The 16,533-nt window shown below is 35.5% G+C and overlaps 1 protein-coding gene across 2 annotated transcripts in view; it reads right to left on the minus strand.

The window, feature by feature from the left end:
* Positions 1-4,826: 4,826 nt before the first annotated feature.
* Positions 4,827-16,533, minus strand: part of LOC110447652 (centrosomal protein of 41 kDa-like) — a 46,983-nt gene continuing 35,276 nt past the window's right edge. For both annotated transcript variants that reach the window (XM_021493494.1, XM_021493495.1), the window contains 7 exons: positions 15,876-16,029; positions 14,710-14,837; positions 11,587-11,654; positions 10,870-10,984; positions 9,824-10,009; positions 9,435-9,573; positions 4,827-9,216 (listed from right to left, as the gene is read on the minus strand). In XM_021493494.1, coding sequence (XP_021349169.1) covers positions 9,458-9,573; positions 9,824-10,009; positions 10,870-10,984; positions 11,587-11,654; positions 14,710-14,837; positions 15,876-16,029 — 767 coding nt within the window. In that variant the 3' untranslated portion in view covers positions 4,827-9,216; positions 9,435-9,457. The remainder of the gene's footprint in view (positions 9,217-9,434; positions 9,574-9,823; positions 10,010-10,869; positions 10,985-11,586; positions 11,655-14,709; positions 14,838-15,875; positions 16,030-16,533) is intronic.

Genomic DNA, 16,533 nt, shown 5'->3' on the forward strand with positions numbered 1-16,533 from the left:
ACTTTACCCCCCCCCCCCCCCCCCCCCATTTTATGGCGGGGGCATACAAATTTAAATAAAGTAGACGAAGGTAAAATTTTCTGTTTTTCGATAATTGTCATTTACAAGCATACTTCAAAATTATACGCATGTGTTTTTTTAGTATCATTTATTTTGTAATATTCAAAGCTTTGCGTGTAAACATGCTCTGATGAAATGTAAATTCAGTTTTCAGACAAAAACAACAGTTTGACAAAGGGTCAAGATTTACATTGTTCTTAGCACATGAATACAAAACTGCTTTTGACCTTCTTTGTTGTCAGGAAAAATTATGAACAAATCATATACATTGACATGAGACCCGATGAAAAACCCTTCTCCAAGTCGAGTTTCTATCTGGACAAGCATTGTTCGTTGCACGTGAGGTGTGGGCAGGTTTAACGCGGTATGATTCTATTATTTCAACACACGCAACAAAACAGGGGAAATAATTTATCGTCAATCAATAAATATTGATTATGTAGTGTTTTATTCTGAATATAGTGATGATGAAAGTGCCTTTGTAATGTTTTTTCGATTAAAATTAAAATGTACAAGATTGTTGACCTACTATGAGCGGTTAATGTTGAAGTAGCTGCTTGTCTATCACTACTAGTCGTCACGGTGACGTTTATCTTGTACCCAGATGAAATGCTGTTGTCTTCTTCGTTCCCATTCCTGGATCCGGATAAAATGTTTTTTCTCTCATTCCCATTTTTGGTCCAGATTAAGTGCTGGGCCCGTATTATTATGAAACCGTTCTCAAGCTCAAACATGGATTATCGGCTGAAGCCGAATGTTTTGTTCTCGTTATAAAATTTATAAAAAAATCATACTTTGTCAATTATTTGGAAAAACATTGAATAGACTTAGAGTCCAATACTGTTTTTATTGTTTACATTTGACTTTTTTGATCGTTGACATGATTTAAGAGGGTAACAAGAAAGATCAATCCTTGAGCCTGAGAACGGTTTCATGAATACGGGCCCATATGTTGTAGTTGTCTCTCATTCTAATTTCTGGGTCCAGATAAAGTGCTGATGTTGTTTTTGTCTCTCATTCCCATTTCTAGGTCCAGATAAAGTGCTGATGTTGTAGTTATCTCTCATTCCCATTTCTAGGTCCAGCTAAAGTGCTGATGTTGTAGTTGTCTCTCATTCCCATTTCTGGGTCCAGATAAAGTGCCGATGTTTTTTTTCCCTCTCATTCTCATTTCTAGGTCCAGATAAAGTGCTGATGTTGTAGTTGTCTCTCATTCTAATTTCTAGGTCCAGATAAAGTGCTGATGTTTTAGTTGTCTCTCATTCCCATTTCTAGGTCCAGATAAAGTGCTGATGTTGTTTTTGTCTCTCATTCTAATTTCTAGGTCCAGATAAAGTGCTGATGTTGTAGTTGTCTCTTTCATTCCCATTAATATGAGTTCATGGAGAAAACCCAAGTGGTCGGCCAGGTGTGTGACTTTATATCTAATTCCCCGGATGTATTTCACCAATAGTAGTTAATGATGTTGGAAGTTAATGGGAGCCAGTCTTGAAATTGACTATTTTTGTACGATGTTTGAAATAGATTAGAAAGTATCATAATTTAATAGTTTATATAAATGCAGAGAAGAGGCCGTTACAAAACTATCCTTTTACGGCTATCCGTCGTTGGGGTAACGGTAGAAGCGCTGTTATTAATCTGATGTCAACGTTAGAACGTTACAGCTTTATATATATATATATACAAAGGGCGACAACTAGTAGTTGAAACGCGAAAAAATTTGAATGAATACCGTGATAAAATTAAGTAAATAAGTGTCAATATTACTTACATGTATTTCCGTCCAGAACATATATGTTTAATCTCTGATAGAGAAGCTAAAAAATGGTTTATTTTCCCTAGTCGGTTAAATGACAACAATGATAAGGAGACATTATTAGGTAATGCGTTCTAGTACACGTGGTAAAGGTAACAGTTGGTACCACTCTTCCTCTGTGTGGTTTATTTTTGTGATTTAATTATTACGGCAGAAACTATGTCCTTCTCTTGGTGCGTTGACTCCGAGGTGTCCAGTAATAATGATAACTTGAACACTTGCATGCAACGTTTGTTTTTCAACGGCAATGCTACTTGGTTTATCTATAGAAGCTATTAGTATGAGTTTTATTTAAATGTTCAAATACAGAACTGACATAAAGTATATATATTAATACGATATCATGTACTACATTTATACCCCTAGGCCTTATTTCAGAATTTGCAAATACCTTTCGGACGAACGGCATCCATCAAGAGTGCAACGTCTTTCAGTCAATCAAACTTTAAACAGCATGTATTATCACAGGTTTAACGCGGGGAACATGTCACAACATGATACTGTTTCCTTTGTCAAGGGGGACATTTGCACCAATATATCACATTTTGTCAGATTTTGAACAAGAAATGCCCCTCTCATGTAGGATTTTTATACTCCTGATATGGCTGCTCAATTTCTTATAATCATGATAGAAAATTAAACAACGAAGTATTTATGACAGTAAATTGAACTCCCACCTAAACAACATCACTGTCTGTATGTGCGGTTACTCTGTTAAAGATAATGAGATCGTGATCACTTCGTCATCTGCTGTCCTTCCTTTATATAACCAGTTAGCTTCACTTCTGCTTAGTGATGCTATTCCACTAAATAGTCAGTCTCCTGTAAGGATGGAAAAGACTTGATGTAAACTCTAATATAACAATTCTGGAATTGATTCGGAGATTCTTTAGTCCGGTAGGTTTGCTGTAACCTTGGCGACCAGTTATCTGTTTTGAGTAGTCATTACAGATCATTTAACTTCAAATTAACGTGTACTGCTCTTAATTTTTACGTTCCTAAATCAAGCGGTTTTACGCAAATACTTCTTCTTCTTCTTCCAGTCTAAGGGACAGACTCAAAGGTTTGAGTGCAATCGTCCTCCGTTTCACCAGTAGTTCAGACAATCAGGATTTCTGAGTGTTTGGCCCCAAGTATCACCGATGCTTCCTATAAGTAGGTAACAGATGTATGGTATGGTGTAGTGCTATTCCTTTTTGACATACTGTATCTATAACCAAATTTTAAAGATGTAGTTACCTGTGTGTGTGTTTGTGTGTTACGTTTAATCTTTCAATTAACTAATACTGACTACTACAGATACAGTTACACGTCTGGGTCTCTTGTCAACTGTCAGGAATGCTCCGAGCATGACTGTGCTTGTCATTACTTCCTGTATGACAATTCTGCAAAAGATGTTACTGATATTTTTGTCAACCCTTGTATTATATTATGATTATGACCATTGGTAGTCATTTTACACACAAAATCACTATTCCAGATTAACATGTGAAGCTTCATGATTATACATCTTCATATCGATACTTATTACCACTGTAATACCTATTACATACAAGGTCTATACTATACAATATTCTTAAATGAAATATACCTATTGTTGATGCATATTACAATACAAAAGTGACTGTCTGACATTTAAGACGGATATTATATTTGTTTCTGACTATTGTATCCAACATCAAATGATAACAAGAGGCCCATGGGCCTTAACGGTCACCTGAGTCCTACAGTATTTATATTTGTTGTTGAAATATGTGCCAATTTGAGTAAAAAATAGCTAAGTATAATGTTAACTGAACTTTGTCAGGACCATGAGGCGATCATTCCTACCAACTTTCAGTTCAATCGACCTAGCAGAACTGCACTTTAAGTTTGAAATAGCTATTTTCAAAATGGCGGCTATGGCGGCCATATTGGATTGCTGATCGACCCGAAAAATAAAAACACTTTGTCAGGACCATGAGATGATCATTCCTAGACCGATTTTAAATAAGATCGGCCTATTAGAAATTGTTTTTAAGTTTAGAATAGGTATTTACAAAATAGCGGCTGTGGTGGCCATATTGGAGTTCTGATTGACCTGACAAATAACAACACTTTTTCAGGACCATGAGTCGATCATTCCTACCAACTTTCAGTTCCATCGACCTAGCAGACCTTGACTTTAAGTTTGAAATAGTTTTTAAAAATGGCGGCTATGGCGGCCCTATTGGATTTCTGAAAGACCCGAAAAATAACAAAACTTTGTCAGGAATATGAGTCGATCATTCCTACCAACTTTCAGTTCAATCGACCTAGCAGAACTGCACTTTAAGTTTGAAATAGTTTTTCAAAATGGCGGCCGTGGCGGCCATATTGGATTGCTGATCGACCCGCAAAATAACAACACTTTTTCAGGACTATGAGTCGATCATTCCTACAAACTTTCATTTCAATCTGCCTAGCAGAACTTGTCTTTAAGTTTGAAATAGTTTTTCAAAATGGCGGCCGTGGCGGCCATATTGGATTTCTGATCGACCTGAAAAATAACAACACTTTGTCAGGACCATGAGGCGATCATTCCTACCAACTTTCAGTTCAATCGGCCCAGCAGAACTTGACTTTAAGTTTGAAATGTAAAATGTTAACGGACGACGACGGACGAAAACGGATAGCAATAGGTCACTTGAGCTAAAGCTCAGGTGACCTAAAAATCAAAATACTTACAGTACCCATTGAATATACCATCTATACTTTAGTTATGTCCCCAAAACGAAGTGGGAGACATATTGGTTTTTTTTGGATATGGTATTAATAAGAAGATATCCCATCTGGAGATGATGGGCAAAACATATTTCAATCAATCTTTCAAAATAAATGTTTGACACTTGGATGTTACCAAGTACATGTAACCAGGTAGCATGTACATAGGAGGGCATGGAGGACCATTATCAAACCAACAAACAACAGCTTAGCATCATGAGATTTATTGATAACATAGGTGATGCTTACATTTACACTATGTACAAATAAGAAACATTTCAAACATTCAACAAATAAATTAATTGGTATCTGTGATAGAGTGCTCAAACAACACTAATAAAGCCCAGTCAAAGGTCACAGAATCAGGTCAACCATATAAGCTTTCAGTGGTCTTTTGTAACTACTTTTAGTTATATTTCATCACTTACAAAAATACATAAAATATATGAAACTTTCATTAAAAATGCCCTTCATTCACTGGCCAGGAACGGTCACACAGTGAACCAGGTATCAGTGAGAATATTTAGGGACGATAAGATTTGTACAGTGTCCCATAATGATAATATATTTTAAACTTGTAATTGTTTGCAAAATCATCTTTCAGGTTGACGCCAATTTTAATGCCAGATTACAAAAAAAAAATGTTCAAATTTTACTAGTTTAACAAATTAATCAAACATTTTCAAGAATCCTTAAATAATATTTTTTTCTATATTTTCTCACTACCCAGGTCACTAAAGGCATATAGTGATAGGGGCAATACAAAAATAAAACTGCAAGCCAAGTGCTTACAAAGATATTCTAATAATCAACGAAATGGTCAAATGTAAAATATCTTGTCATGCATATTCAGTGGCTATGATGGGTGCAAAATTTCATAGAGGTCTGTACAGATTTTGTCCACATATGTTAAGTTCTAAACAGAAACTATTACCAATGTCCCAAAAACTATCACAAAAGCCACAAATGAAGCATCGCGAAAAGTGATATTTAAATCTTCTCAAGAAAGCTCAACTTGAAGGCGCTAATGTATCATCAAATCGGAGGCCAATGCAGCCATCTTGAATCTCAAAGCTTGAAAGTCAGTTGTTCAACATAAAATATATATATATCCTTTATATATCAACAACAAAGTTGACTTGATAGAACTAGAGGTATAACCGTTAATCGTCTTGGCCAATTAGAAGCCAAGGCAGCAACCTTAAATCCTGGAATTTAAAAGCTGGCCATTCCTCATAAATTACCCCCTTATGTATCACTCCCAACAAACAATCAACAAGGTTAGTCCTGGAGAACTAGAGTTAAAACTGTAACTGTCTCAGCCAATCAGAGGCTATTTTGAATAGGCCATCCACATTTTTTTTTTTAATGTTGGCTGTTTAAAAAATTCAGAACAAACCCTATAAATTGCTCCAAAAAAGTATCAAACAAAACTGGTTCCAGAGAACTTGAATTATAACTGTAATAGTCTCAGCATAACTTTAGGGGAGAAGAGAATGTGCCGAACATGATTAATTTGATAAAGTGTTTTTGGAACCTTCAAAAAAGTTAAGGAGGGTTTGGCATGACAAGTTTTGATCCACAAACAGTTGTACAAGCTGATGTCAGTATATTCACAACCTACCCCATTTTTTTTTTCTTGCAGGGGGGGGGGTCGGGATTACAATTACAGGCGGGCTCTGATAGTTTTCAATATGTTAGTACTGGGTCAGTGACAGTCTAAAAAATTTATAATGTAATACTGTACAACAAAGTTTTTGCATGGACAAATACATGTAAAACAATACCTGAAGTCTTGTTGGTAAATATTCATCACTCTCCAAAATCAGTACCTCATAGGAAGACATTCATACGTCTCTTTCACCCCTTGTAATAGGACATTGAAACACTTAAACTTCTCCTCTATTCTTTATTATCTTTATTATAGAGGGTACACCCTCACACTTCCCATCTATGCCTTTTAATATATAGAAGACACTCATTCACAACTCTCATCTACTTCCTATATTTCATCACTTCTCAAATCATATATGGCAGTGAAAAAAGAAAAGAAAAAAAAAGTATAGAATATTATATTTTCTATATAAATAAGTCAACAAATATCAAGAATAAGACAAAGTTTGATTTTGTCATGCTAGATGTGATATTCAAAATATCATGCAATACAAAAGGATATAGATCTTGCATAGCAAAATACACAGGTAAGGGGAGATAATCCTTTGTAAGCATACTGAGCTAGAATAATAAAGAACAACTCTCATCATGCTTTCTCCACCAGAAGGCCACACCATTGTCATAAACAAACAAAATGTTGATCATTACAAAAATATACAACTTACAGTCTTTGTACATAAAGTGTATTTTATTTTGACACACTCCAAACATTGAGAAGTGTAATAATCACTAACTCTAAATTGCATTTTATATAGTTTCTAAAATCAACCTTATGTTTAAGTGAATAGTGAATGTCGACATTAATCAATTTAATCTATCAAACACTCTCATCCGATGAATGACATGCTAATGATATTTGATTTGAGCTATAAAATCTTAATCGGTAAATAAAATCCCCTGCAATAAATTTAAAAAGCTTGATAACTCCCTCTCCTATAAACTTACAAATATGGACGGAATTTACCAACAACTATATAAGTATGTGGTCAGTATATTCTAGCAGCAGCAAAATGTTCAGATATTCTCCATAAAATGGGAATGAAAGACGAACGTGATGTCAAGAGTGCTAAGATCACTTGTGAAATTCAGATCTGGTACAACTTATCTTTTTATTCATATTAGGGATCAAATATCACTTTTGAAATTCAGATCTGGTACAACATATCTTTCTATCCATATTAGCGATCAAATATCACTTGTGAAATTCAGATCTGGTACAACTTATCTTTTTATCCATATTAGCGATCAAATTCAAATATCACTTGTGAAATTCAGATCTTTTACAACTTATCTTTTTATCCATATTAGCGATCAAATATCACTTGTAAAATTCAGATCTGGTACAACTTATCTTTTTATCCATAATAGCGATCAAATATCACTTGTGAAATTCAGATCTGGTACAAATTATCTTTTTATCCATATTAGCGATCAAATATCACTTGTGAAATTCAGATCTGGTACAACTTATCTTTTTATCCATATTAGCGATCAAATATCACCTATTGTAAAATTCATATCTTGTACAATTTTTATTCATATTAGTGATAAAAGATCACTTTTAAAGTTCAGGGCCAAGTTGTTCGAACAGTGTTTAGCTTAATCAGGGATTAGCTTAATCAGTGATTAGTGCAAATTTTATTTTTGGTGTATTGTTTAAACACAACCATTCACAGAGTTTAAATTTTTAAGATAGAAAATATAACAGAAGAGTAAATTACATGCAAAATTAAGAGGTTTTACTTTGTATATTGACTCAATTACTAGAGGTTAAAAAATGTCATTAATCAGTGATTAAGCTTATCATCTTTTGAACGACTGGGCCCAGATCTGGTACAACCGACTGTTTTTATTCTAAAGAAACTGATTCCACATCTCTAGCATAAATATTTTCCTATTTTACTAGAATGATCAGGTACATTTGAAAACTGAGTTGGTTAAACTGCTTTCTAACAGCATTTTCTTCGACCATTTTTTAAGTTTTAATAAATGTGTGATCAACTTTTGTTTTTATTGGATATATTTAAAAATAGAAAAGTTATACACAAAATGTAGACAGATGTTCTTACCTACTGAAATCCAATAACAACTCTTCTCAGCTTTTAAATATTCTATGCATGAACAAATATTTTTTCAAAACTGTTGAACATTTGTTTATCGATCAATGTAAATTATGAAAACTAAATCGCATCACTTAAGGATCCCCGTACCACTGTGAAAATGGTAACTAAGAATTTGAAACTGTTTTACCTACATGACAATAGCTTTTAAACCTTTCACCACTGCAGACCATAATGGACTCATCCAAATCAAAGCATGGTAGAGTCTACTAAAGTTGCATAGGGGTGAAAAGGTTAATAAACCATTTCTGAAGAGTCCAAAGTTTCTGGAACTTTCATATAAAATACTTACGAAATGTAGAAACACTTTTCTGCAAGTAATAATGCCACCAACCAGACCAGAATATGGACTCTATACCTCTTATGACAATGTGATCACACTGACATGGTCAGTGGCTATTTGATGGTAAAGACCAACTACAGTTATAGCCAAAACGAAATTAAGGGGAGGTAACTGTATTTATGATGAGCTTCGATGGAATTCCCTTGTGGTTTGCCTACAGTGGAACAAGGATCCTTGAACCTTTCTATGAAAACCGGTTGTAATTTCTGTATTACACGTTTGATTATTACTTATTGCATACATGATTAGTGTCAAAGATGAAATAGAAAGGTGGTGTTCAGCCGTTTCAAAACATTAAAGTTTAATTCAACTGTTGAACTGTTTGTTGCCATACAACCAATGGTGCTTCCACACATCAACGTTCAAGCTGCATACATATCTATGAGGTACTTGTGACACCAGGGAGGCTTTTCATTGGGACTCGAGCCTTCCTTTTGACTAAACCATGCTGCTCAGATATCCTGAAGAACAAAACATAAAGTTGTTAACACCAGGCACCTTTGGATAAGAATTTTCACATTTATTGAAAATTTTGAGAGTAATTATCAAAAACTCTGACATGAGTAAGAACTTTAAAATCAATTTAAGGTTTTTCTTTGTGTATTTCTATATATATCATCACAGTCAGTTGATATACAACATACTTATAAAATATTTTTAATATTCAACACCCACATACCTGACACTAATGTAACAAATAGGTCAATTCTTGAATGCCTTGCGCCCCTTCACCGCCCACTCTGGCTTACTGGCCCTGGACATCTGTGACGTGGCTCCACTCATTCTGCTGGACGATGTGCTAGCATTGGACAGTCGGCCTACAAATCAAATAAACACATCACAGCGATACATTTTCGGGGAATTTGACACCTCAGAGTTATTTTGCAATCTTCATATTGATGCTGTAATCAGCATTTGAATAACAGCACTGAAGTTTCAATCGATCATATGACTGGAGAACCAATTTGATAATACTAAACTCTGAACCATTTAAGCAAAGACACAAATTAGGTGGTTTAGTACAAGCTGCAGAACTTCACTGAACAACTTGTATGACAGGATACTTACTACCAGTACTTCGGTCAGAAAGGGCAGCGTCGAGTTGCATGTGAAGACCATTAACGTCTTCCTCTGATAATTTCTCTTTAGATGCCTTGACCATATTTGTTGGAGGATGTTTGGCCTCAGTCACATTCTGGCTTGGAGTTCCCGTTAACAGACCATTAGGAAACTTTTGATATGCAACCTTCATACCTAGAGATGAAATAGCATGAGTTAAACAGGAAATACTTAAATAGAACTATGCAGACTCTGGAGTATCTTCATACCTAGAGATGAAATAGCATGACTTATACAAGAAATACTTAAATAGACCTACTATGCAGACTCTGGAATCCATTGTTACTAAAATCCTATCATCATTAAATGTTTTCTATGACACTGCTACTGATGTACTTGAGGTTTGTAACAGGGATGATGTGAACAATTGATTTCCCTATTAAGGTTAACAGAGTCTATCATATACAGGAAGGTATGTGGGATATGGATAAATATTCTACCCGAGGGTGTATGATTATGGTCACAGCCGCGGCATTGCCAAAGATTTGACACCAATTCTGCCTGCAAGGGTAGAATATCCATATCCAACATACCAACATCATGACAGACACTTTTTCTCCTACCTCTTAACTGAAATTTTGGTAAAACAGGTCAAATAGACAATGCAAATGCAACATTATATATTGCACGGTTTCTTAATATCATTAACACAAACTAAGGCCATATTTGTAAAGAGCAGAGAAATGCAAGGTATACCTCAAATTTAGCTTGTACAACAATTGTTATGTTCTTGAGGTGGTTTCACTTGCTGACCGCAAGATTGACACGTTTTGACATGTTTTCAATTGTGATGTCATAATAAAACACAGCCATCTGATTGTGGTGTCATAATAGCACAGGCCACTGAGTGTACCCATGTGAGATACGCACTCCCATGGGTGTTCCACAAGGGACATGTGTGTCTGTTTTCAGATTAATGGCTGATCGGTCGTTACCATGTGGAAGACATTATCTTTCGAGTCAGTTGCCATATAGACTGTATATCTGTGACTTACCACCTGATAGGAGAAACAAATTATCGTATGACCTCTCGACCAAAGTCGTCGCCGTTCTGTGAGCTAGAGCCTCATCTTCATCATAAACTATAATTATTTTACCAGGCTGGTTTTTCTGATAAACAGTCAAGGGGAATAACTCATAATTTCATGAGATTATTTAACTCTCACCTTCAGTCAACCTAGATTCTATGGCACTACTGCTAGTGTTTCTCAACCTTTTTTGATGATGAATGAATATAAGTTAAATACAAAAGCAGTGCAAGATTTTTAATGACATACCAGATGGAAATGTACAGGAGATAACAAAAATTTGTATACAATATTAAAGACTTTTCCAATTAAATATACTAAAATCTAGATGATTAGCTGTGACTTATTTGGCCTTTTTAGTAATTAGGAATTGCAAGTTTTTTTTTTCAAATACCATCTTTTTTTATGGCCATCGTATTTTTGAATCCATTTAGACAGTACTGTGTATAGTTTATTTTCAAGGTTGGAAGCGAGATCCCCATAGTTGTCAAACCTACAACAGAGCACAGATACAGACAATATTGATGTGAACACAATTAGGAACTGTTAATATGTAAATGAAAATTACAATAATTGGAATTGACCTGGCAGGGGTGAATGTTAATTTAAAGTTGATATGTTAAACACTAGAGAATACAATTGGACCTGTTTGTAAACTAAATGTAAAAGGTTGTAAAAGGATACATAGGCACGCATTTCCTCTGTGTCTTGGTTATACATTCTTGATAACATTGCTGTAGGGTAGCTCTTTGCTGAAATAATAAAACAGTATTGCTGTTACACACTATTTTTGGTAAGTTGTATGAAATGTGGTGACTGTATGTAATGTGGTGACTATAAGTAATGTGATGTCTGTATGTAATGTGGTGACTATGTAATGTGGTGACTGTATGTAATGTGGTGACTGTACATGTATGTAATGTGGTGACTGTATGTTATGTGGTGACTGTATGTTATGTGGTATAAGTAATGTGATGTCTGTATGTAATGTGGTGACTATGTAATGTGGCGACTGTATGTAATGTGGTGACTGTACGTTATGTGGTGACTGTATGTTATGTGGTGACTGTATGCAATGTGATGTCTGTATATAATGTGACGACTGTATGTAATGTGGTTACTGTATGTTATAAGGTGAGTGTATGTAATGCGATGTCTGTATGTTATGTGGTGACTGTATGTAATGTGGCGACTGTATGTTATAAGGTGAGTGTATGTAATGCGATGTCTGTATGTTATGTGGTGACTGTATGTTATGTGGTGTCTGTATGTAATGTGGTGACTGTATGTAAGGTGATGTCTGTATGTAATGTGGTGACTGTATGCAATGTGATGTCTTTATGTAATGTGGTGACTGTATGCAATGTGATGTCTGTATGTAATGTGGTGACCATATGTAATGTGATGACTGTATGTTATGTGGTGACTGTATGTAATGTGGTGACTTTATGTAATGTGGTGACTGTATGCAATTTGATGTCTGTATGTTATGTGGTGACTGTATGTTATGTGGTGACTGTACATGTGTGTAATGTGGTGACTGTATGTTATGTGGTGACTGTACATGTGTGTAATGTGGTGACTGTATGTTATGTGGTGACTGTACATGTGTGTAATGTGGTGACTGTATGTTATGTGGTGACTATATGTAATGTGGTGACTTTATGTAATGTGGTGACTGTATGTAATGTGGTGACTTTATGTAATGTGGTGACTGTATGCAATTTGATGTCTGTATGTTATGTGGTGACTGTATGTAATGTGATGTCTGTATGTAATGTGGTGGCTGTATGCAATGTGATGTCTGTATGTAATGTGGTGACCATATGTAATGTGATGACTGTATGTTATGTGGTGACTGTATGTAATGTGGTGACTTTATGTAATGTGGTGACTGTATGCAATGTGATGTCTGTATGTAATGTGGTGACCATATGTAATGTGATGACTGTATGTTATGTGGTGACTGTATGTAGTGTGGTGACTGTATGTAATGTGGTGACTGTACATGTATGGAATGTGGTGACTGTATGTTATGTGGTGACTATATGTAATGTGATGTCTGTATGTAATGTGGTGGCTGTATGCAATGTGATGTCTGTATGTTATGTGGTGACTGTATGTAATGTGATGTCTGTATGTAATGTGGGGACTGTATGTAATGTGGTGACTGTACGTTATGTGGTGACTGTATGTTATGTGGTGACTGTACATGTGTGTAATGTGGTGACTGTATGTTATGTGGTGACTGTACATGTATGTAATGTGGAGGCTGTATGTTATGTGGTGACTATATGTAATGTGGTGACTTTATGTAATGTGGTGACTGTATGCAATGTGATGTCTGTATGTAATGTGGTGACCATATGTAATGTGATGACTGTATGTTATGTGGTGACTGTATGTAGTGTGGTGACTGTATGTAATGTGGTGACTGTATGCAATGTGATGTCTGTATGTTATGTGGTGACTGTATGCAATGCGATGTCTGTATGTAATGTGGTGACTGTATGCAATGTGATGTCTTTATGTAATGTGGTGACTGTATGCAATGTGATGTCTGTATGCAATGTGGTGACTGTATGTAATGTGATGTCTGTATGTAATGTGGGGACTGTATGTAATGTGGTGACTGTACGTTATGTGGTGACTGTATGTTATGTGGTGACTGTACATATATGTAATGTGGTGACTGTATGTTATGTGGTGACTGTACGTGTATGTAATGTGGAAACTGAATGTTATGTGGTGACTATATGTAATGTGATGTCTGTATGTAATGTGGTGGCTGTATGCAATGTGATGTCTGTATGTAATGTGGTGACCATATGTAATGTGATGACTGTATGTTATGTGGTGACTGTATGTAATGTGGTAACTGTATGTAATGTGATGTCTGTATATAATGTGGTGTCTGTATGTTATGTGATGACTGTATGTAATGTGGGGACTGTATGTAATGTGATGTCTGTATGTAATGTGGGGACTGTATGTAATGTGGTGACTGTACGTTATGTGGTGACTGTATGTTATGTGGTGACTGTATGTAATGTGGCGACTGTATGTAATGTGGTGACTGTATATGTGGTGACTGTATGTTATGTGATGACTGTATGTAATGTGGTGACTGTATGCAATGTGATGTCTGTATATAATGTGACGACTGTATGTAATGTGGTTACTGTATGTTATAAGGTGAGTGTATGTAATGTGATGGCTGTATGTTATGTGGTGACTGTATGTTATGTGGTGACTGTACATGTGTGTAATGTGGTGACTGTATGTTATGTGGTGACTGTACATGTATGTAATGTGGTGACTGTATGTTATGTGGTGACTGTACATGTGTGTAATGTGGTGACTGTATGTTATGTGGTGACTGTACATGTGTGTAATGTGGTGACTGTATGTTATGTGGTGACTGTACATGTGTGTAATGTGGTGACTGTATGTTATGTGGTGACTGTACATGTGTGTAATGTGGTGACTGTATGTTATGTGGTGACTGTACGTGTATGTAATGTGGAAACTGAATGTTATGTGGTGACTATATGTAATGTGATGTCTGCATGTAATGTGGTGACTGTATGTAATGTGATGTCTGTATATAATGTGACGACTGTATGTAATGTGGTGACTGTATGTTATGTGGTGACTGTATGTTATGTGGTGACCATGTATTAAGTGGTGACTATTTTGCGTTTTTTCATTTTTTTTATCTTTTGTCTTGCCTGTATTTTTTGTTATGACGGTATGTTATATATATTGACTGTAACCGTTATTTGGTAGTCATGGAGAAGTACTTACATGTTATTATATGACACTGGTTGTAACTGTCACTCTCTCGCACATCCAACAACAGGTACGGACAATCACTTAATAGTCTTTGAGTTTGTGGTTTATTTTCACGAATCTCCCCAACACCCTTTACAACACTGAAAATAAAAAGTTACAGATACAGGAAAAACAGCGAAGCTGTGAAGATCAATAAACAATCAAACAGAATTGTTTTGTTTTTTTTGTTTTTTTTATAATTTATTGTCATTTCCATTACACATGAATTAATTAAGTTATATGAAGGAAACTGATGAAAAGAATGGCATGGCACTGTTTTTGTCTGCAATCAGATGTCACTTTTTCTGAGGCACCATTTTTGTGGCACTATTTCCAATGCCACTATTTCTGTGACACTATGTTTGTGGCCACTATATTTCTGTGTCTTCTTTATAAGGCAGCAACAGATATCCACATACTTTCCTGTCCTGGTTTAACTTTGATAAAACCGGTTGGATATCCTTTGATTTTCTAGGATTAGCTGAGATAGACGGGATATTTGCCCCAGACAGTTCCAGATTTAACCCAGCTTTATCTTTGAGGTGTGTAAAGTGCATAAACAATCTTGTAGGAGTTAACTAGGCAGTCTACTTTCTTAACAAGAGTACCGCGGGGCGAAACAATATACGCCCGTCAAATGCCATATAGTGTTATATACTTTCTTACATTGAAATAAGATCTGCATCATTCTAAGAGTGGTTAGCTGACATGCTATAAAAAATGAAGGAGAAAATCTCTGGACAAAAACTAAAATACTGAAATGAACAAAGGGCAATAACTTTTGCAAAAATCGTCAAATCAAAATTCTTTTCAAGGAAACACAACATATCATGATTATTAAGCCTACTAAGTTTCAACGAAATCTGTCAAAAAATGTAGGAGGAGATCTACGGACAAAAAATCAAATACTGAAATGGACAAAGGGCAATAACTTTTGGAAAAACTGTCAAATCAAAATTCTTTTAAGGGAGACACAACTTCATATCATGATTATAATGTATACCAAGTTTCAAAAAGATAGGTCGAAAAATGTAGGAGGAGATTGCCGGACAAACATAAGTTTACGCCGGCTGGCCAGACAGCCCCATACCATAATACTTCCGTCAAATTTGACGGGCATATAAAAATGACTGACTTACTTTTCCAGCTTTGATTGAGCTTCTCTGTGTGTGTCCCCTGCAGCCCCATTCCTTTCTGTTTGGCTGGGTGAACTACCCTTCTGAATTTTCTGGACCTCTATGTCAGCTGTGTCTGGCCGATCTGTATTCGTTCTGTCTGTGTACTGGCCATTGCCTGCACATTACATAGTCAAAAAAAGGAATAAACCTTTCAAAACAAGAGGCCCAATGGGCCTGCATCGCTCACCTGGTATAAAACTCACACTTGTAACCTTAAAGTGATCTAAAATAAAGCTACAGGCAAAATATCAGTATTTATGATTAAAATTTGTTCAAAAGACCCTGTTAATTTTTTTCAAAACATTTCACCCCTGTGATTGAATGTCGAACAAAGTCATTATGTTGAACACATTGTATAGCCTTTCATCTCAGGATGAAACTTGCAAAGTATAAACATCCTGGGACCCATGGTTATTCATAAGAGGTTGTTTAAAGATTTTAAACAAATTTGACCCCTGTGACCTTGAATATAAGTCAAAGTCATTCACTTTAACAAACATAGTAGTCCTTGATCCCAGCATATGCTACTAACTAAATATCAACATCCTGAGCCTTTTGGTTATTCAGAACAAGTTGTTGAAATATTTTAAACATATTTGCTCCTTGTGACCTTGAATAT

This window comes from Mizuhopecten yessoensis, unplaced genomic scaffold, assembly GCF_002113885.1.
Source record: "Mizuhopecten yessoensis strain PY_sf001 unplaced genomic scaffold, ASM211388v2 scaffold3555, whole genome shotgun sequence".
Taxonomy (NCBI): domain Eukaryota; kingdom Metazoa; phylum Mollusca; class Bivalvia; order Pectinida; family Pectinidae; genus Mizuhopecten; species Mizuhopecten yessoensis.